At 40.1% G+C, this 22,551-nt stretch overlaps 1 protein-coding gene across 1 annotated transcript in view; it reads left to right on the top strand.

Annotated features, from left to right (window-relative positions):
• The window catches only part of Ca10 (carbonic anhydrase 10), a 489,514-nt gene that overhangs the window by 174,115 nt on the left and 292,848 nt on the right, over positions 1 to 22,551 (top strand). Inside the window, exon 3 of the mRNA XM_038328538.1 lies at positions 22,162 to 22,304. Coding sequence (XP_038184466.1) covers positions 22,162 to 22,304 — 143 coding nt within the window. The remainder of the gene's footprint in view (positions 1 to 22,161; positions 22,305 to 22,551) is intronic.

Below are 22,551 nucleotides of genomic sequence, written 5' to 3'. Positions count from 1 at the left end.
GATATACTAATATATCCTTATTTTATATACTAATATCCTTATATACTAATATATGCTCATTTTTATATGTGGAAAACACAAAACCTACTCTCAGCAATTGCCAAGCATACAACTTCAGTCCTCACATTGCACTGTAGGTCTCCAGCTCCTCCCTCTCTGAAATTTGATATCCTTTGACTGTTGAATCCCCCCTCACACACACACTCCCATCCCAGCTCATGGGACCCATCTCTCTGCTCTCTGTTATTATGAGTTCAACATATAGGTCCGATGACGTAATACACATCTGTCTTTCTGTGCTAGGGCAACTTCACTGAATAGAACATCCCCCTAGGGTTATTTTTTAGGATGGTTTGGGGATGGTCCCTTTAGTCCCTGGTCTAACACATGTTTCAAGCATGTCACTATCCATCCTGTGAGTGTGTGTACTTGTGTCTGTGCATATGTCTGACCACAGAGGCCCATGAATAGTATAGACATGGTAAGGTATGTAATCCCTGTCTAAGGAAGCTTGGCTCACACGGAAAGGAAAGAGAGGGAGGAAAAGGAGACTTACCTAGAAGGCAAGGGAAAGCTGTGGAAAACCAATTTAGCCTTGCTCAACGTTTTGCAGAGTCCTAGCTGCACTAAGCAGTTTTTCCCCCAATCTTTTGATGACAGTCCCAATAAATGGGATTGCTAATCCCTGTTTTAAACCGCAGAACTAATTGGTGAGAGGAAAGATGGAGCAAACTCAATTTAGAGAAGCTTAACTCCCCCTTCCAAGGCCCCAGCAGCCACTTGGTTCAAGGCCTTGGGCTCCACTCACTGTGTTCTCTCCCAGTCTAGGAAGAATCCACATTGGCTTATGTGAAATCTAGTACTAGAGAACACAGCCAGATGTGTGTCATTGCTTCTTACTTTCCTTCAAAGTGATAGGAAGGCCTAAGGTGTCTCAGCGTGGACAGCACCCCTTCTTTCATGGAGTCCCCAGGGAAGCTAATAGTCTGAGCCTCAGGACTCAAGACTTCCTGATGCACAAAATGCAGCTTCTTTCAACATCAACATCCTCTAAGCCTTTCTGTTGTTTGTTTCTTCCTCTTTGGTTTCTCATTGAGATTAGAGTAGATTCCTTAGCCAATCAGGATAAAAATCAGCCAATTAACCAAATCCCTATTAACTTCTCATGTCCAAGGGCAAGGATGAAAGAGAAGAATCCTTCTCAGTGTAGGGAGACGTCCCCTGTCCCCTCTTTGCCAACTGCTGACTATAACCACTGCTGGTTCTCTCCTTTCTTACAAGGGGAAGAACTATTCACATGCATTTTATTTTATACATACCTAGATCATTCCAATTGGTCCAGAAATTAGAGACGTGGGTACATGGTACATGATAGATATCATTTACCCATTCCTTGCCAGTGAAACGAGAAATGATGAAAAAGACAGCAATTTAACATAATATTATATTAACTGTAAGAGGCATTTTGTTTCAAATAATTTTTTTTTATTGTGAAATTGCTCACTTGCTCATTGTCAGAATCTTGGAGTGTCCAAGCTCACTTGGATGTTCACTGATATTAATCTATAATGTTAATCACTATCTAGGGATAAGATCTGATGAGACTGGACACAGTGTTATCATTCATGACTTCCTGACATGAGTGACTTGTCACTAATGGGCGGGAGACAGACGGATATGCCATGTGACGAGAGCTTGGGTAGAGTGTTTATTTAGTGGGGGAGGGGGAGTAGAGAAAAAGAAAGAGGGAAAGAGAAAAAAGAAAGGGGAAAGGGGAGAAAGGGAGGAAGAAGGGAGTGAGGCAGAAACTGCCTTTCCAGAAGAAGGGTGGGCAGAGAGAGAGAGCACAGGGGTTAGAAAGGAGGCAAGAGATCCCCTTGTCTCCCTGAAGAGGGGGTGGGGAAGACTGGGAATGGGCATGGCTTGTCTCTTTAAAGGACAGGGTACCTAGGTGGCAGGCCAGGGCAGCAGACTTACTTTTACAACACACAGTCACAGTGGTATGGCCTTAGACTAGACAGTTTCTATCCAAATTTTGGCTGTGTTTATTAACCACACTGCACATGGTTTCATATATTTGAGACAATATTCTACATTAGCAGTGGTTATGTAGCTAAAATTTATGCTAATGACTGCCCAAATATTCTTAATGTGGGTGTATCTAATTTATTAAACCATTCTCCTGGTATTGTTGTGCATTTCTATTAAATTCAGTTCTTCATTTTTATAAATTACATTCTGGTGAACGTCTGTGCATGAATCATTTTTGGCTTTCAAATACTGTTTATTATTTCTACATAATGATGAATGTAGATGCTCTTCTACTAAAGTGGAAGTGGCTACCTCAAATACAGGCCATTGAAAAGTAGGGTCCGGTGGCTGGCAGTGTTTGCTGCGGGGTCACACACTGGGCCCAGTGTCTGGTGAGATTAGTGGATCCAAGTCGAGGATATTCGTGGTATGTCTGCTGGTGAGCCACCCTGGGAGTTGACTAGTAGTGTTAAAATAACACAGGATGGTGAGTAAGCAACATTCTCCAGGACAGTTTCCTTTACAGTGGGAGGAGTAGGAAATGCCTCCCATCTAAAGATAACCTTTTACTTCTCAGAAGGAGAATGCTTGAGAAACCTTAGCCAAGGGTTGTTTGGTGTTCCAGTTTCATGACATTACTGTCATAAAATACTCTGACCAAAACAACTCGAGGAAGGGAGGATTTGTTTTGCACTCCCAAGTGACACTGCATAATAGAGAGAAGTCGAGGCAAGAACCCAAAGCAGAAATTATAAAGTAATGCTGCTTGCAGACATATTCTCTGCCTCACTTTCTGGCCTTTGTTAGCCAGGTTTTTTTTTTTTATTTTTTAATGTATATACAACCTAGGAACACCTGCCTGGGGAGTGGTGCTGCCCACAGTGGGCCAGGGCCTTTGACATCAATTAAATCAATTAATAATCAAGATTATTCCCCACAGACATGCCCACGGACCAACCCCATCTAGGCAATTCCTCAACTGAGACTTCTCTAAGAACTCTCTAGGCTGTATCAAGTGATAATTAAGGCTAATTAGGACAGTTGGTGAGATGGGATTAGAGCAGAACTGAGGTGAGTAAAATGGAGAACTATGATGAGTCCCAGTGAAGCACTTCAGTGCCTACCAACAGGCTCCACTCTCATGCCGCAGGATGGGAAGCAAAACCCAGGTATCCGTTTCTCCATTCCATAGCCATCAATTCTTTAGGGGTATGGCTTTCTCTTCAGCTCTGTCAGTGGTGAGAACACATTGCTGACCTGCTAAAGCTGGCATACCTTCTTCCTTCCAATAGATGTTAATTTCATCCGCTGCTTTTGTAATAATTTTGTCCACTCCTGTTGTTTTGCTCCATGAACCATCTTTCTCAGAAGCACCTGGGCTTCCTATTGAACAGTGTAAATGGCTAAATCACACCCACCTAAGATTTCTTTCAGCAAAATCTGTGGTGTGAGCCCAGCTGTCCCTTGTGATAAATGTCCCATATGATTCTTTTGTATACTATAAGCTGAAATAATATGGGATCACCTAGTGGTGAAAGGCACAGTATGTAGACTCTGGTGCCAAAGTGCCTAGCTTTGAACTCTCCCTTAACTGCTTTTTAGCTATATTCTTAATGCAATTTATACCAACTCCCGGTTACTCTGTCTCTTCAACTATAAAAAGGAGACACTAACAATACCCGCACCTTGGTGTTGTGAGGATTTGATGAGCTGATATATACTTACAAAGACTTACAAAGCAGCCTAGGATGGGCTTAGTGTTTACTAAATGTTGAGTCACTGAAGCATAATATCACACCAAGTTGCTGCTGAGGGCAACAACTTGAGACTCAAAAGACAAGACCTTTGACCTCTTAACCATCTTTCCTAGATATTTCTTCATTTTAAATAACCTCCTTCATTATTTCCTCCCTTAATTAATGCTTCCATTGTTTCTAGCTTCTTGTTGTGTCCTAAAATGAAAGTTTCATCACTACAAGGAACGGCTTAGTTGGCACAGTTTGGAGCCATCAGTAATCCATCAGCTCTGCTTGTTTTGGGAGGAGGGGAGGATTTTTGCTTCCTGATTCCTAGATCAGAGAAATGTGAAGAGCTGATTGTTAGGAGTGAAAGTGAGCAACCTCATGCTGGGTTCTCAAATACTACAGGTTGAGCATCCTTAGTCCAAAAATCCAAAATCCAAATTGCTCTGAAATCCAAAGCTTTGGAAGCATCAACATGGTGTTCAAAGGGTTTTCGATCAAGAACACTTTTCACTGGAGATTTTCAGATCAGAGATGTTCAACTGCCAACATCTATGTAGATTTTTTAAAAGTCCCAATGACTTGGATTCTCAAGCATTTTTGATATGGAGGTTTGCCTGTGCTAAATCCAGGAATAGTGTAACCTGCATGCTTTGTGAATGCGCTCTATCAGCCATTGCAAAAATCAGAGCCCCTCTGATTCACAAATGTCTCCCAATGCAAAACATGAGTTAATATAGGAGTAGATACCTGTCACTGGCAGAGGGGGGCAGTCCTTGTGGTTAACAGGTTGTGGAGGCACAGGCCACTTTCAAAGACAACTTTTCAGGATGTGGTCACTGCTGATTAAATTACAGATCAGCCCCTGCTGAGTCTCCTAAGCATCTTGGCCTTTCAAACTCAAATGCTCTTTTAATCTCTTGTCACCATGAGCTGGTATTTCCTCAGGGCAGTTTGAGTTCTTCTCGGTGAGAACCAGTGAGCTGCCAACTGTAATGAGAAAGCTTCAGCTTCTCAGTATTTCAAAAAGGCAATGGTGGGCTTTAATGTCTGGAGCCATTGATTTGAGAAAATCTTCTAAGCAGGATCAGTCGCTAAAAGAAGGGTTATCCTTGATCAGCATGAATAACCTTTGGGAAGTTTTTAGGGGTCTTGTAGGGAGGCTGCAAGTTGAAGTGCGGTTTGTTAAGCACCTGACTTTCTGTTTAGAAAGCAACAATAAAGAGAAAGGGCAGCATCTCTGCTATCTGTGTGAGCAAGCATTACAACAAAGATGTACTCCTTTTATTCAGAACATGAACTTAAGTTGTTCTCTTGCCTGAGGAGCAAAATTATACAAAAATTCAGAGACCCTATTGGGAGATCATTGGTCACTGATAAGCATATTGCTATGTAAACATGAATAATTAAAATGCCCAGAATGGCAGTGCTTTACAAAGCACTTCCACATTCATTTGTCATGGATTCTTTGTATGTAAATGAGAAATACTCTGAAAGTGTGAACATAACCAGAGTATGTGGCAGTTTTTAATTATTTCTTTTATCTTTGAAATTATAATAGAATTATATCATTTTCCCATTCTCTTTCTTCCCTCCAAACTTTCTCATAGACACCTTCTTGCTCTCAAATTCATAGCCCCTTTTTTCATTAATTGTTGTATAATCCATATATATTTCTAAATGCATAAATGCAACCTTCTCAGACTGTATAATGTTACTTGTAGGTATATTTTTAAGACTGACCATTTGGTACTGGATAACCAATTGGTGTGTTCTTCCTTGGCAAAGAGTGTTTCTCCCTCTGTCTTTTTGAGTGGTACTGTTAATCTTCTTTTTCCCCTGATCTGATCATTTGATGCAGGTTTAACCATGCTTTCTGGTTTAGTACAAGGATGTATCAATTGACCTCCCCAGGGATATGCAGTTTGTCCTTAGGATATGTAGAAGATTGGTTCCAAGATCTTTATTAGATACTAAAAGCTTCATGTACTCAATTCCTTATATAAACCATTCTCATATAATGTACTCATACATTTGAATACATTTTATGTTGTCATGCCCAACAAAATATATAAATGTCACATGAATTATTGTGATACTGTATTTGTTATAGGTAATAATATCAAGAAGGCTTTAGATATGATTATAGATATAGATATTCAATATGACTGAACTACCATGGGGCTAACTACAAGGTGAGTGTCAATAATTATGTATTTTTTTTCTAACATTTTCACTCTACAGTAGTTTGACTCCATGGGTACAAAATCTTCTGATTTAAATAAAAGTTACATAGATTTAAATAAAGGACTGAGTTTGGCCTGACAGTGGTGGTATATACCTGTTTGTGCTCCAACACTCCATAATGGCCTGAAGATTGTGTCTCCTGATGCCTCATGAAGATGAGTTAGCTCTGTTATCTCTGCTAAAGATAAAGAAAATAACGTAATATGTTATTTATGTAATCTGTTATTGCTATAATAACGTAATATGTTAATATGTAATCTCAAGACAGATTGGAACAGCTATAGATATCTGCAAGGCTACACAAATGTGAACACAGTAGCAAATTACAAATAGCCATTGCCGGGATTGACTGTGAGGCTGGATTCAGCCGATCCGCAGATACATCTAGGCAGTAAGGCTTGCATTATTATTTTAACCTTTCATAATTCGCCCAATTTTGACATTTATGTGAAAGTTTAATTTACATGCATATTCAGAGAGTGTCAGAGTTGAGAGAGAAGGAAAATGAAATGTTTACTGACACAAATAGATTGAGGACGATGTATTCGAAGACACTCATGTACTTGGCAAGATTTTTTAAACTTACCAGATGTTTGGATTTGTAGAAACTCATTCCCCGATGCTCCCTCACCCTCAACTTTTAGATCTCCCAGTGGCTGAAAATCACCCATTTTTAGAAGCTCTGCTATTTTTATCTGATAGTCATTTCTCACACTCCAGATGGCCTCAGAGTTACTAGTATGATCTCCTAGAGGCCAAAGGGCTTCAGCTCTTGGAGAAACTTCAAGTATGGCCTGTAGTTATCCAGAACATTGGCCTACTCATTTTCTTCAGGTTGAGTAGGCAGAGATAATAAATTAATGGCTTAGTATATGAAATACTATTCTCTTTGTGGTTATGACTCTCAGCTTCAACAAACTAATTTCAGATTTTATCTGGAGCACCAGTAATCACACAGGACAAGAGAAATTACAAAATGTAATCTGATAAGGCTTAACACAATTATTAGGCTAAACTTTAAGTCAGAGACAGAATCACAAGGACTTAATGCCTACTCACCCTTTTGCTAAATTCTCAAAAAACAAATCATCTGATTTACTATTATTTATTTATTATATTGTGACAGTCTCACTGTATAGCCCTGGCTATAATTATTGATGTAATTTTATAATTGCCATTCCCAGCGGCCTTGATTTGGAGAAAGAGTAATGCTGCAGAGAAAGGGTGGATGGGGTGGGCAACTCAGTCTATGCTGTGGTTTTGCAACACATGTGAGCAGAATGAAGGTGTAAATATAACCTGCATTTGAATGGCCAGTTCAGCTACTCAGTAGCCCAATGTTCTTTTATGAGTTACTCCACTCTCTGAGCTTCAATTTATCACAGAAAAACAAATGTCTCAAGTAGTATCATCTTGTTGGATTGTGGCAATGAGTAATTTTATGCAAAGCGATGTGATCTTTCCAGACTTCCAAGTCACCCATGACTCAATCAGTAGATTGAGCCGGTTGTGATTTCTGTTGCTAATTTAGTTTAAATTATTTCATTTGATTTTTTGAAAGTATAATAAAATTGCATCACCCCCCCCACACACACACACACTTTTCTTCCCTCCCTCCAAACATTCCTATATATTTCTCTTGCTCTCTTTCAACTTCATGGCATCTTTTTTCATTGTCGTAACATGCATATATGTATTTGTGTATATATTTACATTCCTAACAGCAACCTGATTAGTCTGCATGAAGTTACTTGTATATATGCTCTCAAGGCCAACATTTGGTATTAGATAACTAGTTGTGTGCTCTTCCTTGAGGAAGACTCTTTCTCCCACTCTCAGCATTCCATACTTGCCTGTAGTTCTTGGTGTAGGATGGCAGCCTCATGGACTTCCCCCTGCCCACAGTATCATGTCTATTGTTGTTGTCCTTGTTCAGCTTATGTTGATGCAGTCATGTTAGTGAGACTTTAATGGGTGTTGCTTCCCACTAAGTGGAGAGCATCTCAGTCAACCACAATTAATCAAAATGCAGAAGTGCAGAGCCCAGTTCCAACTGAAGCATCTTCAATATAGCTCTAGAACCTGGGACTCAACAACCACTGGGGGTAATAGGGGGCAGAAAGATTATAAAAGCCAGAGGATTGGGGGTGTTACTCTGACAGTGTGTGTCTCCTAGGCTTTTTTGTTGCTGATTTTATTGCTTTGCCTTTTACTGTGACCTTAAAAGACAAAAAGTATTCATTAAGGCATTCTACTTTACATGAAAGGCAGCTAATGTTAAAAAGAAGGCAATCCGTTGATGCCAGTCAGGTCCGGAGGATAGAAAGAAAACCTTTCACTGCAGAGAAGAGGAAAGGATCTGGAGCCAGATCTGCATCTCGACCCTGCCACCTGCCAGTGTCTGTGTATACCCAGGAAGTTACTTAACATCTCTGTGTCTCAGATTCCCATCAAACCTGAAAGAAGCAAAGCAACAGCAGTCTACGTTATAGATTATTAAAGGAGAACAGGTATTAAAAATACCTAGGGCAGTGTCTAACAAGGGACGATGCTCCATAAATCAGGACCTGAGCTCAGCTCCACTATGCCAGCATTGTCCTCTCCACCTCACTGCTCCGTTGAAGCTTCTCTGGGTAGCATTCTGTATGAGAGACAATGTCTCCAGGAGTCTAGGAGAACAGGGCTGGCACTGTTCTCTATCAGGGATTATTCAAGTATATAAACATCTACATTACAGACACAGGCCTGGTAACTTTTGTGCTCCCGAGGACATTGCAACTCTTCAGAGCTTGTACAAACACCAAATCTGAAAAATTTTCCCTGGAGATCAGGTGTCTGGGGTAGTATAGTATAGGAAGGAACTAGAGCAAGCTTTCCTAAGCAGGAAGACTGAGCCGATAAATTACACAAATATTATTATACTCCAACAGCATAGCATTGACAGAAGGCTATACAAATGGAAATGGGAACAAATAATATATAACTTGTTTTTGGGGCCTGGGGAGATGGCTTGCAACACAAATGTGAGCATTAAAATTTATATGCTCAGCACTCATACAATTGCCAGGCAGCCATGGTGGCTTTCCCAACGCTAACATATAGGAGGTTGAGACAGGGTATCCTCAGAGCAAGATAACTGGGTAGATAAGCCAAATCAGTGAAGCAAGAGACCTTGCCTCAACATATAAGGCAGAGAATGATGGCCAAAACAGCCAGCATCCAACTCTGGCCTCCTCATGGATGTGCACATATATTCATATGCACCCCACCCAAGTGCACACACATATTAATATTGATATACATATACTATATATGAATGTACATGCTAAATAAAGAAATATTTCTAGCATTATTTAGCCACTTTATATCACTGTGATAAAGTACCATGACCAAAAGCAACTTAGGGAAGAAAGGGTTTCTTTCCTATTACAGTTCCACATCACAATTCATCATCAAGGAAGTCATAGCAGGAACTTAAGGCAGGAAGTGCAGCCGAGACCTTCTTACACAATCCTGTACTACCTACCTGAGGTATCACTACCCACACAGGCCTGGGCTCTCACACATCAATTACTGTTCAAGAAAATGCCTCACAGAGTTAGCTGTAGAGCAGCCCAATGGGAGCCTTCCATCAGTCGAGGCTCCCTCTTTCCAAATCACACTGACTTGTGTAAAGTTGACAAAAACAAACAAACACACACACACAAAAAAAATCTGGCCAACATGGGCATTAGACATCTGTTACATGGGATATCAATGGCAATGGCCCCTGGTATATTTTAACAATCAAATTGTAGACAACATACTAATGAAAGTAATTTAGAAAACACTAAAGCAAGTTTATAATGTAATCTATTAGAGATAAAACCCAAATCAATAAAGCTAATCATATAAAAATTTACCAATATAACAAAATACCAAAAGAATGGAAAATAGCCAAATTACAGAATGGAAAAAACAAGTTTATAGTATATGACAAGAGTTCATAGCTCTACAAGGCAAATGACAGCTAAAAACTGATATAAAAACTAGATGACCTAGAAAAAAATGTGTAGGACAGGATCAGAAGAGAATTGGAAATAGTCACTGAAGGTATGAGAACATACTTATCTTCAGTAGCAGCTAGAGGATGCAAATTAAATCAGTGAGGTTCCATTTTTACTATCTGTTTACCAAAAATAAACGGTGACTAGCATTCACAGAGGGCTCTGGAGATGGTGAGGAAATGGACACACCATTTTTTGAGTGTGGAGCCTGAGTGTGGAGCCTGAGTGTGGAGTCACAGGTGAAGCCAGAGCTTTTGAGTGTACCCTGCCAGTATCCACTAAAAGACAGTGTGTGGGTACCTGACCGAACAATACTACCTTTCAGAATCTTTCCTACTGAAACGAAAGCACCACGGCATTGATTTGAATGCTGAAATAAGATGGACATAACCTGAAAGGCTTTCATGGAGGGAATGGCTGGGAAATGTAAAGACAGATGCTCCCGATCGCCTTAAATACGCGGAGCAGCTCTATTAGCGTCCGTGTAGAGCAACACGGAAGGAGTAATGTTGCTCGAGACAAGGAAAATCTTTTAGAATTTGTGTGTGCATTTGGGCGTGTGGATACAAGCACAGTGAATAAGATGAATGGCTCTTGCCTTGCCTCCCATGCCCACCCATCCCCACCCATCCCACCCATGCCATCACTACTAACGGAAGATGATCGCCTGTCATTTTCTACTGATTTTTTCCTGCAGCTTCTCATATGCAGAACTTCGACTTTTTAAAAATTAAGTTAACATACAAATTAATGGTTTTGTTATGGAAATTCTAATCATATATGCAATTAGACTTTGTTCTTATTCGGTGCCATCCCACAGAGCCCTTCTATGCCCTGCTCTGTCCACATCCTCTTCCCCAAGGCAGGGCCCTCTTCTAACTTCATGTCACATATATTCCATTACTGTATCTTTCTCACCTTCTTCTTCCTTCACAATCTTTCCCTCCCCTTTCAGAATTCCCTATCTGCTCATCATGGGTGGGGAATGTAGTTCAGTAATAGAGCATTTTCCTGATATGTGTGAGGCCCTCAGTTAAATATCCAGTACCTAAAAAAAAATATATAATAAAATAAACGATCTCAAAAGAGCCATTTCACCTCTTAGAATCACACTCATTTCATATAAAATAATTATAGCATCCTTTCATAGAATTTGGGGAAGGATTATGCAAGATACTTCACAGTTCTAGCACAAAACTAATTAAATGGTGTTTGACCAGTAGGTGAGAGCTTCCTCTCCCTTTGTTTCTCAACGATGCAGGTCTGTTACTACCCTGGAATCAAGCACCAACAGGAGGTGGAAACGGCTGTGTGAACATACACTCTGACAACTTGCACATGCCAAACTGAGAGGATGTTTCCTCTGGAAATAAAATCATGGATGGCCCATATCATTGCTCCCTCTCTCCATCTGTCCAGACATTGAAGACTAGATGCCTCGTGGAAACTATGACATCAAGGGGTCAGTCTATTTCCTAGACTCCCCACAGAACTGCCTTTGAAATCACACTGGGTTAAAGGGGCATCTGAAAGCTGCTGCTTCTTGCCCTCCTGTCTTGATTTTTAACCATGTTTCTCTCTACCCCAGGAACACTACGAAAGTAGGATGGTATCAATGCGCTGATTTCCCAATATCCCTTCTCTTAGCACCCCCTTCCAGCTGTTCCTATTTAGTTGCTATAGATACAGTAGTGTGCTGGACCTTTTTATTGACACACTCTTAGTCTTCGCAATGAGTCTGTGAAGTAGCTACCATCCTGTTGTAGAGACTGAGAAATTAAGGCTTTAGAAATTTAGCCATGTACTCCCAGTTCCATTGTGAGGCCATAGCTCATCTTTCTCCGCTGTAGTAATAAGTCTCTAAAGTTGGGGGAATCAGAAGATCCCATGCTTTAGATGCTGGCAGTTGAAAGGTATTCTGTTCCAGTGGCACTCCGTGTCCGCTGTTAGTACTACTGTGTTTCTCTAAGAAAATGCACCACTGTTTTAACTAGTTCTGAGACGTTTAGGTCTTACATCAAATCCCTCTAGAAGTAAAGCATAGTCTAGTACTGGGAAAAGAGTTTGAATTGCTTTGCTCCCCTCTCTGTATCTTTGGAAAACAATAATTATATTGATTTTTTTGAGAATCTTATACGCTGTGTCTTAAACACATTCACTCTCCCTCCACCGACTCCTCTAATAACCACCTTCTCCATACTCTCCCCACTTCACACCGAACTTTGTTTATTTTTATTTTAAATTTTTTATGAATTTTACATACCAACCACAGTTCCCTCTCCATCCCCTCGTCCCACTATGCCCACCTCCATCCAACTCACCCCACATCCACTCCTCAGGAAGAATAAGGCCTCCCATGAGGAGGAGTCAACAAAGCCTGGCTCATTAATTTGAGTCGGGACTAAGCCCCTCCTCGCTGCATCAAGGCTGAGCAAGGCATTCAACCATAGGAATGGGCTCCCAAAACCTAACTCATGCATGTAGGTCCTGGTTCTGCTGCCAGGGGCCCCTCAAACAGACCCAGCTATAAAACTGTCGCTCTGATATATGGGTACAGTAACAACATAATAACACATTAGGAGTCATTTTAATACTATATCTATTTCACAGAATAATAGAATTGAGTTCTCCCATGTGACCTATAACCAACCCAATCACAGGTTCTTTGCCGCTATAATAGTGCCAGGTATGGGTTACATCTCATGGAGCAAGCCTTAGATCCAATTAGAAAGTGGTGACAGCTCCCATAACATCCATGCCACACTGCACCAATGGATATACTGTGTCAGGCAATTTGTTGTAGCTTTCACGGCCCACAGCTGGCTGAATTTAATTATGACTTTCCTAAAGAACTATAGTAGTGAAAACAGCATGGTACTAGCCTTAAAAAGCAGACACACTGATCAGTGAGATAGAATAAAAATGGAGGTCCACACATCTATAGCCACGTAATTTTTGACAAAGAAACCAAGAATACACAGTAGAGAAAAGGCAGCATCTTCAATGAATCGTTCTGGTGAAACTGGATAGCTGCATAGAGAAGAAAGAAACCACGAGAGCTTTAACTCTCACCCTACACAAAACTCAACTTCGAATGGATCAAGGACCTCAACATAAGACCTGATACACTGAATCTGATGGAGGAGAAAGAAGAAAATAGGCTTGAACTTAAAGACAAAGGAAAGGTTTTTCTCACAATGTGGCTTAGGCATTAAGACCAACAAATGGCAGATGTGACCTTATGAGACAAAGAGTATTCTGTACAGGCAAGGACACAGAAAATTAGTATCCAGACTATACAAAGAGCACAAAAAAACTAGACACCAACAAAAAATTAAAATGCAACATGGAATTTTCAAAGATGAAACACAAATGACTGGGTAATATTTTATGTTCAGCATCCTTAGCCATCAGGGAAATTAAGAAATTAAGCTAAAAGCACTTTGAGATTTCATTTTTGCCTCAAACAGAATGACCAAAATCAAAGGAACGAATGTCAACAGATGCTGGCGTGGATGTGGTGACAGAGTAATACTCATTCACAGCTAGTGGGACTGCAAACTAGGCCCACTACGACAGAAATTTGTGTGAAGGTTCTTCAAAAAACCGGAAGTAACTCTACCATATAGTGCAGCTGTAGTACTCTTTGAATATACCCAAAGAACTGTGTATTTAACTACAGCAGTATTTTCTCATCCATATTTATTGCTGCTCTAGTCTCAACAGCCAGAAATGAAAATAACTAGATGTCCTACCTTCCAATGAATGAATAATGAAAATATGATACATTTGGTCAAAGGAATATTATTTAGCTGTTAAGAAGAATGAAATTATTAAATCACAGGTAAATTGATGTAGCTAGACACAATCATTCTGAGTGGGGTAACTCAGGCCCAGAAAGTCAAATGTCATGTGTCTCCAATCATTTCTAGATGCTCACTTTGAATCTTCAGGTGTTGTGCATTCTAATTGGAATACCCATTAGAGGTCATGAGTTTAGTAAATGGCCATTCAGTGGAGGGGCTTTCATTAGAAAAGAGACAGAACACAGTGTTATAAAGACTTAAAGGAAAGCAGTGGAATAGGAGTTAGATTGGGCAGTAGCTGAGAGAAGATGGTGGAGGAGAGACTATAGGAAAGATAACTAATACTAAAGGCTTTGAAAAACAGACTTATGGAAACCTAATACTATAGAAGTTCCTAAAAATACACGCATATTATATATAAAGAGATTTAATAGAATTATGGGACATAATAGAGTTATAGGGCTCAATACCCCAAGTAGATACCTCCTGCTAAAAAAAATAAAAACCCCAAGAGTGGATTACGTTTTTTCAAGTTGTTGGCCACTGGGGCAAGTCAGACACCTAGGCATTACAGGCTGTTTCCATTACTCTTGGCTATCCTCCAGAATTTAATGGTAAGACATTGTTGCTAGACTTCACATAATTCAATCACAGAACACAGAGAAACCAAGATGGCTATATTCCATCTACTAGAAGGTGTTATGTGTGTTAATAGAGGAGAAAAGTCATCCTGCTTCTGTATTTAAGCTTTAATGTGCACACACCTCCATTATAATACCTACTGTGTTTTATTGTGACTATTTACTAGCTTGTCTGTCTTTCCATCCAAGTGAGGGCATTTGATTTATCTTTCCATCCTTGGTTCATTAGGAATGGTTCATTAATTTCTTTAATGAATGCACAAATTAATGATTATGTGTTAAATAGGATATATGCAACTCCCCTGGGATGCCCAAGTGAGAGAGTGTTGAGCTCCCATGTACCATGAATCTGGAGTCTAAACTACAGAAAAAGAAGCCAGCAGCAGAGGGATTGTTTCCAGGGCCAATTCCATCCATGAAATAAATCTGCAATCAGAAAGGGGGCAAAGGCTTGAAGCAATGGGTATTTTAACCATACTCATTAATAACAACTCAAAGCAGAGATTTATTAAAGTTGAAAACCACAGAAGGGAAAAAATCAACACTGGTGAGAGGAAGAGCGGGGGAGAGATATGAGTTCTTATTTTAAAAGTATCTGTACATTTTGTAACCATGAAGTAAGGATAGCTGTTGAGGTGGAAGACTTTATTTGTGGGACTGAACTCATCATAAATATGTTTTGTGCCAGTAGTAGTCATTTTCCAAAATTATATTTGCTTTCCTTTGGCCAGGAAGTTAGGGGCTTATCTTATGACTTGAAAAAAAATATTGCCTCAGCTAAGTCTCTTTCTTGCTTCAAATACAAGTTGTGCTTTGTAAAGCACTGTCTTAATCTGAAGAAAATGCTATTTTATTGGCACATATGTTGAAGATAATTGTTTATAAAGCATTCAGTTATTTCTGCCTTTGAGATAGAACTTAGATATACCCACATGATAACATTCAATGAACAACAACAACAAAAAAAACTATGTCCCCAGCTGTTGCCTGTGACCGGGTTTTTTCCTTCTCACACTACCCCAGTGGTAATTATCCTTCTCTTGGCTTTGTCCTAGCCAAAGCAGATCTGTGCCTTTCACTCATAAATCAGTCCATGACAATTCACTCCCTAATCTAAACTCTTGGTGATTTCCTGTCATATAAAATTAAGATGTAAACCCCTTAGTAGGACTTGAAGAGTCCCCAGACACCTGTTCTTCAAACCAAACCAGCCCTGTACTGCCCGTCCTTTCTTTTTATCTGGTCAACCAAGTTCAAGTCACATGGATTTCTCTGCTCCTTGAATACATTATGCTCTCTACAACCCTTGTTCCCATCTGCCTTGAACACTGTCCTCTCTTAAATTCTTCTGAAACAATATCCCAGTTTTTCAAAGGTCTAGTATATATCATTTCCAAAGTAACCATCCTTGGCCATTTTGCTTATTAGAATATGTCTCCCATTCCAGTTTTATTCCATATATAGCTCATTGCCACTTTAATTGATCCTTAATTTAATAACATAGGTAAGCACATCAAAATGTATCATGTATATTCCCTACTATACCAAAGGATTCCTGATAACAGAAGCTAAACTTATTTCATCCACTCCCAACAAGTCACTGTGTAGCACCTAGTAGGTCTTCAGCGAATATTTGCTCAGTGAATTCTCAGTATCAAGTCTAATATCTGAAATGCCATAGAGTTGCATTCAACAGTTTTGAATTCACTTTATCTTGGATCCATAAGGTTTAACAAGTACTTGGAATGGTACTGGTTAATTCCAGATGTCTAACACTCTGCCTGTAATAGCATCACCTCTACAAATTCTGATGGCTCAGGACAAATCAATAGGCAGGATGGCATGGATTTGGAGTATCCTCTTCAAGATGCAAATGCCATCAAGGCAAGTTTTAACTTTCAGTATCAGAGTGAATTCTGCTGATCTCATGCTCTCTGGATTGACCTCTGTTTTGAAAAGATATTCGATATGTTTTTGTGGGGGTTGTCAAATGACATTAACAGATTAAGCTGGATCTTTATTGTCTCAGTGATTTGAACAGATGTAGATAGATTTTGCCTTGGTCTTGCCAAGGTTCCTGATTTAAACATTTGAAATCTGAGCAACTCCACATTTTCCACAGCTCACTGCACAGCGAGTCAAGAGACCATTGGGGGTTTGTAGTTCATGGAAAGAATGACAGCATTGCCAAGGGGAAAATATTTTGGCAAGATAAATGAATAGTTGTGATGCAGCAGTTAAATTCCTCTGTTTAGTCTCTGTGAAAAATAATTTGCAAAGATATTCAGATCTGTTGTGTGTTCTAGTTTATATGTAAATTAGAAAAGTGTGTGAAAGAGATGCCAAGGATGATGGAATTCCAATGTTTTCAGACTAGCTGACTATTAATTAATTAAAATGGTTCTCACTCAATTTCATTTATTTTCCTCACAATAAATTTTGTTGGTCAAGCTAGAAAAAGGCTGCATTAGCAGATAAGTCATTATCCATTTTATTCAAGAGGAAAGTTTAAAATTTGATTTATTGAAATAGCCATAGTGACTAAGTGATGCAGGATGTCCTTCTTTATATGTGTTGCTTTTATTGGCTAATGAATAAAACTTCTTTGGCCTATGGTGGGGCAGAATATAGCCAGGCTGGAAGAGATATAGAGAGAGACTAGGCAGAGTCAGGGAGATGCCATGTAGCTGCCAAAGGAAAAGGATATGGTGGAACTTTAGGAACCTTATGGGTAGGCCACAGCCTTGTGGCAGTACACAGATTGATAGAAATGGGTTAATTTAAGATGTAAGAGCTAGCTAGAAATACACTAGAGTCACTGGCCAAATATAATTAATGTAGTTTCTGTGTTATTATTTGGGTCTGGGCGACTGGGAACAAAAGATTAGTCTCCTTCTACAACTAAGAGTAAAAAAATTCAACAGGATTTCCAAATTTGAAAAATAGGAGCAATACCTCACATTCTACTACTACTCCTCTGCTTCTGAAGGTGACTCGGGGTGCCTGTAATCCTGAAGGGTGCTGCTATGGAGATTGTCTACAACTGTGGCCAGAACTTAGCACTCTGTATAAACCCAAATCCTGTGTCCTAGCTCGTAGATGTGAAGTAGTTCTAACCACCTAAAACAAGTCAGTTCAGTTCATTCTGAAACTTCACTGAGCAAGCATTCTTTGTCCTCCCAATCCTCCAAGACTTTATTCTAAAATATTTCCCTTGCATAGCTTTTGGAGATCTCTTCCTTGTCCATCTGTCACTCAAGGTCCCTAGGGTGGCTTCCACACTTTAATTCTTCCTCCCCATTCACACTGATTCTAGTAGCAAGCATGAACTTTTCCCTCTATGGGGATCAAAATCTGGTCCAAGAGTTGCCTAACTGGAGTAGCCTAAACTTTCATTTTTAGTGTGTGTGTGTGTGTGTGTGTGTGTGTGTGTGTGTGAGAGAGAGAGAGAGAGAGAGAGAGAGACAGAGAGAGAGAGAGACAGAGAGAGACAGACAGACAGACAGACAGAGACAGAGACAGAGAGAGACAGAGATAGAGATAGAGAGAGACAGAGAGACAAAGAGACACAAAGAGAGATTGTACATTTAAGTGCAGTGCCCATAGGAACCAGAAGAGGGTGTCCTTTGAATCCTTTCAACCTAGAATTACACACAGTTGTAAGCAACAAGGGTCCTGGAAACCAAAAACATGTCTTCTGCAAGAGCAGTGCTCTTAATCTCTGAGCCACCTTGCCAGGCTCTGGAGCAGCATTCTGCAGCAGTATCTTTCATTGCACCTTCCCAGGGCTCTGAAGAGGGAGCTCAAAATCATGCCACCTCCCCTGACCTCAACATTATTTTCTCCTCAATCCTTTTGTCTGTGGTATCTTGTCGTTGTTCGCTTGCTTTCAAATCCTGCCTTTATTTGACATAGCTGATTTTTGATGTAGTTTCATTTGGACTTTCGTCTTTGAAATTGGTTTAAACTGCCAAATAGACACTGATGTTATTCTTGATTGACCAACAGAGAAATGGAAGCACAAGTCTTGCAAAGGTCAGGGCAATAATGAACTCTGAGCCTCCCTGGGCATATTCCACTGCTTCTGACAGAGCCTCATAGAGAGAAATATTTTTGAGGAGTGGACCTTTTGTGGCAATTGGAGTTTTCGAAGCTGATTCTGGTCTTTTCTCTGTACTTTCTGGCCTCTGCTTGACAGTAAGTATGGCTGCAGGTAGAGTACTTTACCCTCTGATCTGCGGCTTCCATGCCATGGATGCACTGAGGTAAAATGAGCTCTAGGTGCTTCTAATTCTGAAAAAAATAAAGTATGGTTGATTTAAAAACCAGTCATTCAGTTGTGAGTAAACTCAGTACCCTTTGAGGTGCTGAGCCGACGAGGGACATAATGAGCAAAGGACACTGTTTCTTAGTTATTCTCTGGTTCCTAAGCAGGTGGTTAGAATGAGAAGCAGGGGCCTTGATGGTGAAGAGGGGATATAAAACCCTGAAACTGTCATAAAGAATTCCATGCCCAGTAAAAGCAAAGGCAGATGTTCACATAAAGTTTTTGCTGTTTGTGTTTTTTGTGGGGGGACTTTTTGGATATGAAGTTTATTAGCAAGGCATGGCAGCATCTGCTCACCGATAGTGTCACACAAAGGTAGCTTACACACTGTTTATGGGGTTAGAATTATTTTTGTTAATGATTTTCATGGGAGAAGATGAAATGCAATGTGCACCAGCTGTAACTGTGTTTATCATGCAGCTGCCTTACAGAGAACACACACGCACACATCCCATAGATAGATTATCTTGATTATCAAAGAGTATATAAACTGGAGTAACCGCAGATATCAGGAAGGTGAAAAGGGAGACGATGATGGGGACCTCTAAAAAAGAGAATAGCGGGATACAGGTTTCTGAATAGAGAAATGGAAAAAGAAGCCTTTGATTTAGAAGGGAAAGAGATAAATGATACTAAGTATGTCTGAAAAAGCTATAGGGAGTCATATTGTTTTATGTTTATTTAAAATTGTATGTAATGAATATAAATGTGTGTATACACACATATGTATGTTCTACATCTCTTTCTTCCTCTCTCTCACCTCTCTCTCTCTTTCTGTCTCTCTCTCTCTCTCTCTCTCTCTCTCTCTCGTGTGTGTGTGTGTGTGTGTGTGTGTGTGTATGAAGTTGTGCTATTTGAGGAAATAATGCTTCCCCCAAAAGCCATAGACTATCTTGCAGAAATCGCTGCCAGCTATGAGAAAACTCTTTTCAAGTTGTTAAGGAATTCCAAGAGACACCCAAAACAATATGTTATTGCTGTTGCCCTTAGTTGCCTCCCAGAATTTGAAGATAAGACCCTGTTTCAGACACCATGGGCATAGGACCCAGAAAATTTGAGCTGGAAGAAATCTAGAAGCCACTCTCCTGGGGACTCTCTCTCTCTCATAGTATGTAAAGGTGCTATACAAGTTGTCAGGGGAGGGAAGTAATCAATAAACCCTACCTAAAGGTGACACCTATGAATGTCAACAATGACTGGTAGGCAAGACATCACTAAAGGAGCAATAGTAGCACTCATCCCTTTGCAGTAACCAGTAGCTGACTAGTTGGATGTAAGGCCCATAAAACAGGAGAAAAGTCTTGCCTGGTAACGCAAACCTATCCAGGGCTAGTGAGATCACAGATCTTAGAGAACAATCTACTACTGGCATTTTACTGAACCAAGGCAATTCCTAACGTCATTCTAGGTACTTATCCTTACACCCACAGAGAAATGTTGCTTTCATACAAGAAACTTCTCTTTGCAGCAGATGGAGACCATTACAAAAAGCCACAGCTGCCACAGCTGAACAACTAGTAGGAAACAACTGATGTTAGGTGCCCAGTCCCAAAGAACACAACCTCCACACCTAGTGTGCAGGGTACAGTAAGGATGAAAGGTACGTTTTTGTTGCAAAAACTTCGTTAGATATCTTAGTTTTGCTAGGATGTGGCATCTTGTAAACACATTAAGAAATTTTTGGTGATACCATAGTTCACACAATAAGAAATGGGGGCATCAAGGAAGCACAAGTCCATGAGGAAGTTTTCTTCTATTCTTATCCTTCTTCTCTTTCTTATTTTTCTCCCTCTGGCCATTGCTGCCATATTGAAAACTGCTCATGTTGAGGAAATCTACTCAAACTCCTTAACCTAAAGGGAACAGAGCCACCAGAGGCTCCTTGGAATGGATTAAGTCAAATTAGATATAAATCCCATCACATACTGGTGTTGAAGTATTTGTCTGGGAATCTGATTCTGCCCATTGTTGACTTGAGCTAATAAGGTCATCGAATTTATGGTTTGTGTGGGACTAAACATCCCATCAATTACAGTTCTTCAGAGTTATACAATTGTTTTATGTGTTTCCTTGTCTGCTCTCTGACTTTGGACTTTAGCCATTATGATACAAGCAGGCATGATGGCTGTGGTAAGTTAACATCTGCATTCAACCTGAGTTTGAGATGGCAAGCACATAAGAAGATTATGACATGATTGCAATGTTCATCAATAATCACTGTCTACGGCCACTCCTCTAAGGCAGAGCTGGGTGCACTTCATCAATAGTCTCATAGCGCCTTCCAATCAGTCTCAAGTTTTGGTTCACATTATTCTTATCCTTTTACTCTTTCCTTGAGATTCAGCCTAACCCGAGGCAAAACATCAAGGTAGGACCTCATTCCAAATACTGTGTGTCGATCAGTGGATGAATGACCAAACACTCACAGGGAAAAATGGGGGGTGCATGACTATGGTATATTCCCATTGGGGAATACTAATGAGATGGAAAATACCAAAGGTATAGTTTCTTCATAAATATAAACTTTGAGCGTTAACTATTTCTATTACTCCACTAACTGTTAAATACAAGGAAACAAGACTGGAAATCCTATTTTTAAAAAATTATACTAATAGGTATTTCTACTGCAACGCTGAAAGTGAGCTGACAGTTTTCCTTTGGATATCTGCACTCAGCCCTTGATGTAATTTTTTCCTGTCTCTCAAACAATCACGTTTTCCAGTTGCTGGAACATTAGGTTAATGACACAACGTTGAACCAAACACAGATAGAGTCAAGTTGCTAAGCTCCTGTCTAGTTTTGATTGGAGGGTCATAAAAATAAACCATTTTCTCAGTTTGGTCTTGACAACTCACAGAAAAACACCTTGTGTATGTCAAATGACACTTGCTTTGAAAAGCTTCAGATGCCTTCAAGATTGGACACCACCGATTCTCACATCATTTCCACCTAGGAGAGGAACAGAGCATCCACTCTGGAGTTGTTAAATACTTGGTGTACTTTGAACATGTTGCAAAGAGGATTTATGCCTTAAAAGACAATGTTAATACCAAAACATGAACACAATAAATGGGCTACAGGGTGTGCATGAAGTAAAGTAAGAAAACCTGACCTTCAGAGATCATGAAGATGATACTGGAGAATTGACCAAGATTGGGGTCTGGGAAAATACCATGGCAACACCTTGAGATGTCCTTGAGTCAGAATATTACTTGACATTCTTTGTTTACCACCTTTTAACTTGGGTTTCTTTTTAATATATTACTCCCCCCCCCCTACTTTTCCATCCAGCCTAATCCTACAATTTCATTTTACTCCTAGTTCCTTCTTTCTGGGGATTGGTGAACTCAGCTTGGAATCTCTGCTCTGTGGGGAAACGACAGTCACCCGTCAACATAGAGACCAGTCACATGATCTTCGATCCCTTTCTGACACCTCTGCGCATCAACACTGGAGGCAGGAAGGTAAGTCACAATGCCACAATGTTGCTTCCATGACTATGGGTGATGCTTATTGTCTAGGCTGGTCTTCTGGATCTTGGTTTCTTTGATGATCACAGACCCCAAGGGCACACCTGACAAATATAACTAAGTCCAACTAGTGCTTTTCCTCCTTCATAATCCCATGTGTCTCTCAAGTGTAGGACACCAGAAATTTGCTGGTGATCCTAACCATTCGTATCCTAAGAAGGTTGGAACTCAACATGGTTGA

This window comes from Arvicola amphibius, chromosome 4, assembly GCF_903992535.2.
Source record: "Arvicola amphibius chromosome 4, mArvAmp1.2, whole genome shotgun sequence".
NCBI lineage: Eukaryota > Metazoa > Chordata > Mammalia > Rodentia > Cricetidae > Arvicola > Arvicola amphibius.
This window is presented reverse-complemented; position numbering and strand designations above follow the sequence as displayed.